The 5,872-nt window shown below is 41.5% G+C and overlaps 2 protein-coding genes across 2 annotated transcripts in view; both read left to right on the top strand.

Moving 5' to 3' along the window:
- The window catches only part of LOC107570739 (serum response factor-like), a 28,084-nt gene extending 23,825 nt beyond the window's left edge, over positions 1 to 4,259 (top strand). Inside the window, exons 5-8 of the mRNA XM_016256995.1 lie at positions 115 to 213; positions 1,935 to 2,111; positions 2,798 to 2,974; positions 4,252 to 4,259. Coding sequence (XP_016112481.1) covers positions 115 to 213; positions 1,935 to 2,111; positions 2,798 to 2,974; positions 4,252 to 4,259 — 461 coding nt within the window. The remainder of the gene's footprint in view (positions 1 to 114; positions 214 to 1,934; positions 2,112 to 2,797; positions 2,975 to 4,251) is intronic.
- Positions 3,884 to 5,872, top strand: part of LOC107570738 (zinc transporter 4-like) — a 3,280-nt gene continuing 1,291 nt past the window's right edge. Inside the window, exons 1-3 of the mRNA XM_016256994.1 lie at positions 3,884 to 4,874; positions 4,963 to 5,068; positions 5,171 to 5,305. Of these exons, the coding sequence (XP_016112480.1) occupies positions 4,683 to 4,874; positions 4,963 to 5,068; positions 5,171 to 5,305 (433 nt within the window). The 5' untranslated portion in view covers positions 3,884 to 4,682. The remainder of the gene's footprint in view (positions 4,875 to 4,962; positions 5,069 to 5,170; positions 5,306 to 5,872) is intronic.

The following is a 5,872-nucleotide window of genomic DNA, read 5'->3' as shown; positions in this document are numbered from 1 at the left end:
TGTCTGTGTCTGTGTCTGTGTCTGTGTCTGTGTCTGCGTGTGCGTGTGCGTTTGTGCGTCTGCGTCTGCGTCTTTGTGTGTGTGTGTGTGTGTATATGTGTGTGTGTGTGTCAGGCGGAGTGATGCCGCAGCAGCTCCAGAGCATCCAGGTCCAGTCCAGCGGTCATTCGAGCTGCATCAGCACCAGCGCCAGCAGTCCAGAGCTCTCTCACTGTGTGTGTGTGTGTGTGTGTGTGTGTGTCTGTCTGTCTGTCTGTGTGTCTGTGTGTGTGTCTGTGTGTGTGTGCGTGTGTGTGTGTGTGTGTATGCGCGCGTGTGTGTGTGTGTGTGTGTGTGTCTGTGTCTGTGTCTGTGTCTGTGTCTGTGTCTGTGTCTGTGTCTGTGTCTGCGTGTGCGTTTGTGCGTCTGCGTCTGCGTCTTTGTGTGTGTGTGTGTGTGTATGTGTGTGTGTGTGTCAGGCGGAGTGATGCCGCAGCAGCTCCAGAGCATCCAGGTCCAGTCCAGCGGCCATTCGAGCTGCATCAGCACCAGCGCCAGCAGTCCAGAGCTCTCTCACAGCAGCACAGCCTCCACAGGTACAGCACACACTCACATACTGCATATACTTTCATTTATATATTTTCTGCTTTAGTTAAAGTTTTTTATTGTCTGCTTAGGTAAAATTTTAGTAACTTTGTTGTGCATTTTTTGTCCATTTTTTTAAAAATAGGTATATGTGTATATATATATATATTAGTGCTGTCAAATGATTAATCAATAAAAGTTTTTGTTTGCATAATATATGTGTGTGTTCTGTGTATATTTATTATGTATACATAAATACACACACATACAGTATATATTTTGAATATATAGGCATGTATTTACATTTATATTCATATAATTTATATTATAAATAAATATATTTAATAAATAAACGTAACCTATTTTTCTGAAATATATACATTCATGTGTGTTTATTTATATAGACATAATAAATGTACACGCACACACATATTTAAAAAATAAATAAAAATGTCAAAAAATGCACAACAAAGCTAAAAGTTACTATATATATATATATACACACACAAAGTTATATATAAAACTATATAATACAAATACATATATATTTTACAATTTCTAATTAAAGTTTTAATCTATATATTATTTTCTTCTTTAAAGTTTTTTTAAATTTTGTTGTGCATTTTTTTTTTTTTTTTACATTTACTTTTACTTTAAGTTAAACTAAATGAAAACGTTTCCTTGGCTACAAAATGTTTTTAGCGTTTTATTTTTTTTTGCCAGCTATATCACTGCCCTGGATTATATTTGCTGAATGAAATACAATACTTGTTTCTTTCTAATTTTGGGCTACTGATTGCAAAAATATTGTCTTCTTTGCTCTTTCATATCACACTTTCTTACTAAACATGATGCATTTAGTTTCATCTTTGCTTTCGACAAGCATTAGTGTGGTGAAGAAGTCTTGTATTCTACACGAATCAGCAGAAAAACACCACGAACACATGATTCCTGTCTGAATCTGAGCCTGATTACATCTCTTTGACCCATTCTCAGCCCGTTTCACATGCATTACATTATTTGATGATTAATTCTGAATTACGGCCAGAGACGGAAGAAAATCAAAACATGAGCCTGATGTTTTCTGCTTTTACTGCATCCAAACAACCACAGAAAATTACAGATATTGTGTTTAAAAAAATGTATTAAATTGAAAAAAAAAAAAATTTGAAAACCAAAACTTTTCTCATTTTATTGATTTAATTATTTTGATAAGTGCATTAAAGCAGATACATACATATATATATATATAAGGTGAAAAATGTTCCTTCGTATTTTGTGTAAAGCTGATGAAGTAATACTGCTCCGAGTCTCCTCAGTGCGACGCTGCCTCCTGCTGTCAGTGACGCTTCTCTGTGTCTCCGCTGCAGTCAGTCTGCCAGCCATCGTCACCACCTCAGTGCCCACCTCCATGACGGGTCACATGATGTATCCCAGCCCACACACGCTCATGTACGCATCAGCGCCCACGCTAGCAGACGGGAGTGTAGCGGTGCTCAACGCATTCACACAGGGACAGATGTCACACACACCGACTCAGGACACGGGTGAGACTCACTCACACACACACACACACACACACACACACCCACACACACACAGACACAGAACCAAATACACACACACACTACTTGTTTCTTTCTAATTTTGGGCTACTGATTGCAAAAATATTGTCTTCTTTGCTCTTTCATATCACACTTTCTTACTAAACATGATGCATTTAGTTTCATCTTTGCTTTCGACAAGCATTAGTGTGGTGAAGAAGTCTTGTATTCTACACGAATCAGCAGAAAAACACCACGAACACATGATTCCTGTCTGAATCTGAGCCTGATTACATCTCTTTGACCCATTCTCAGCCCGTTTCACATGCATTACATTATTTGATGATTAATTCTGAATTACGGCCAGAGACGGAAGAAAATCAAAACATGAGCCTGATGTTTTCTGCTTTTACTGCATCCAAACAACCACAGAAAATTACAGATATTGTGTTTAAAAAAATTAATTGAATTGAAAAAAAAAAAAATTTGAAAACCAAAACTTTTCTCATTTTATTGATTTAATTATTTTGATAAGTGCATTAAAGCAGATACATACATATATATATATATAAGGTGAAAAATGTTCCTTCGTATTTTGTGTAAAGCTGATGAAGTAATACTGCTCCGAGTCTCCTCAGTGCGACGCTGCCTCCTGCTGTCAGTGACGCTTCTCTGTGTCTCCGCTGCAGTCAGTCTGCCAGCCATCGTCACCACCTCAGTGCCCACCTCCATGACGGGTCACATGATGTATCCCAGCCCACACACGCTCATGTACGCATCAGCGCCCACGCTAGCAGACGGGAGTGTAGCGGTGCTCAACGCATTCACACAGGGACAGGTGTCACACACACCGACTCAGGACACGGGTGAGACTCACTCACACACACACACACACACACACACAGATTCACACACCGACTCAGGACACGGGTGAGATTCACTCACACACACACACACACAGAGATACACACACACACACACAGAGATACACACACACACACACAGAGATACACACACACACACACAGAGATACACACACACACACACAGAGATACACACACACACACACAGAGATACACACACACACACACAGAGATACACACACACACACACAGATTCACACACCGACTCAGGACACGGGTGAGACACACACAGATACACACGCACACACTCACACGTGCGCACACACACACTCACACTGACACACACACTCACACTGACACACACACTCACACTGACACACACTCACACTGACACACACACACACACTCACACAAACGCTGCAGGACGAGAGTCACGGAACTGAGAGAACCAGCACTAATGGAAGCCTGTTTCTGATACGGAATAAAGAAACACACAAAGTAACTGTGACTCTTTTCTCGCAATTCTGACTTTATATCTCACAATTCTGTTTTGTTTTTGCCACGAAATAAAAGACTAGAAAGGTAATTCTGACATATATCTTACAATTTTGACACCGTTCTGAGAAAAAAAAGAAATGTGCAAAATATAATCTCAGAATTGTGATAAACTCGAAATTCTGAAAAAGGCAAAATTGCAAGATGTTAACTCAAAATTACAAGAAATCAGCTAGCAATTTAGAGAAAAAAAATTGCAAGATATAAACTCTGACTTTCTCAAGAGTTTACATCTCGCTGATCATTTTTTTGTTTCTGCCACAAAACAGGTAATTGTGACTTTTTATCTCACAATTCTGAATCTTTTTTCATCAGCATTGCAAAAAAACAAGAGTTATGAGATATAAACTCAGAAAAAGCCTAAGTTTTGAGATAAAAGGTCGTGATTACCTTTTTCATTTTTTATATCCCATGGCAGAAACAAGCTTTCATATTGACTCAATCAGTGTAATGAGCTTAGATTCCTCTTCATGGCTGGCTTTGTTCCTGCTTGTAAAAGAATCTAAAGAAGTCTGTAGACACAGAAATGACTAAATGAAAGCTGCTTTATTTTCTGATGCTATTCATTTTCCTTCGGTCACACAGTTTTACAACTGAAGGCGCTGGTTTCATTTTGTCTAATAAAACTCAAACTCAAAGTCCTGTTGTGTTGTGGTCAGTTTGACCCACAATTGCTTGAAAATTGTTTAAATCATTTATTTCTTTAGTGAATTTTTCTTATTTAGGGTCATGAATGTGCATGCAAAGTTTCGACACAGGTGTGTTTTGGAAAAGCATCTGTGAACAAATCTACATGTTTACTGTTTAGACATAACAGCATCTTTGCAAGTTACATCCAAACATAGCCTTCCATAAATGATAGAACAAGATGACTAGATATGGACTAATGTATAGCACCATGAAAGTTACTTTTGATCAGAACAGTGATAACTCACTGAAGAACCCAGCAGAACTGGTCTAGGATGGTTCTGAAGTGTCTTGATGGATGGATCACCTGCTCATCTGATGCTCTGGTATCTGTTTAATTCATGTGACTTTATGGTTGTGGCTCATAAAGCGCTTTAGTTCGAGTTGAAAGTCCGCTGGAGCTGCTCATCCTTCACTCCTCAGGATGAGTCGCTGCTGTGTTCCATGAGTGTGTGTGTGTGTGTGTAGGATGGGCTTCCTCCTCAATCAGTCCGGTCATCTTCATTCACATGGCCACACCCACTCTCACGGGTCACCGGGGCGGGGTCAGGGTCAGCGGGGTCACGGCAGTCTGGCGGTGCGAGCGGCCTTCATCCACGCTCTGGGTGATCTGGTTCAGAGCGTCGGTGTGCTCATCGCTGCGTACATCGTCAGGTTTAAGGTACGACCTGCAGAGCTCATTCTGTCTGTGTCACATGTCTGAACTGAGTTTATGATGATAATAACACGCCGCTATGTGTGTGTGTCAGCCGGAGTATAAGCTGGCCGATCCCATTTGTACATACCTGTTCTCCATACTGGTGCTGTTCAGCACAATCCAGATCATCAGAGACACCGGCATCATTCTGCTGGAGGGTGAGACACCTGATCGTCCGTCCGTCTGTCTGTCTTACCTGTCCTTCTGTCTCTCGGAGTGTAATGTCAGTCCGGAACAGTGACGGAGTGTGTGTGTTGCAGGTGTTCCGCGTCATGTGGACGTGTCTGGAATCAGAGCTGATCTGCTGAAGCTGCAGCATGTGGAGTGTGTGGAGGAGCTGAAGCTCTGGGCGCTGACGGCCGATAAAACCGCAGCCATCGTTCACCTGCAGCTCGGTGAGCTCACACACACACTCACTCACACACACACACACACACACTCTCTCTCACATACACACACACACACACACTCACACTCACACACTCTCTCACACACACACATTCTCTCACACACACACTCACACACACACACACACACACTCACACACACACAGAGACACACACAGAGATTCACACTCACACACACATTTGATTTTACAATTAATATATTAAATTAATATATTTTAAATATACTGTGTGTGTGTGTGTGTGCGCGTGTGTGTATCTCTCTGTCTGTGTGTGTGTGTGTATCTCTGTCTGTGTGTGTGTGTGTGTATCTCTGTGTGTGTGTGTGTATCTCTCTGTCTGTGTGTTTGTGTGTGTGTGTGTGTGTGTGTATCTGTGTGTGTGTGTGTATCTCTCTGTGTGTGTGTGTCTCTCTGTGTCTCTCTGTGTGTGTGTGTGTGTGTGTGTGTATCAGGCTGCAGAACGAGGACCCGCTCCCTGAGGGCTGGGAGATTCGTTACACTCGTGAGGGAGTGCGCTACTTTGTGGATCATAACACACGCACCACGACCTCCAGTG

The sequence above is a fragment of the Sinocyclocheilus grahami genome, unplaced genomic scaffold (assembly GCF_001515645.1).
Source record: "Sinocyclocheilus grahami isolate Dianchi unplaced genomic scaffold, SAMN03320097.WGS_v1.1 scaffold1499.1, whole genome shotgun sequence".
NCBI lineage: Eukaryota > Metazoa > Chordata > Actinopteri > Cypriniformes > Cyprinidae > Sinocyclocheilus > Sinocyclocheilus grahami.
Note: the sequence above shows the minus strand (reverse complement) of the source record. Positions and strands in the feature narration are given on the sequence as shown.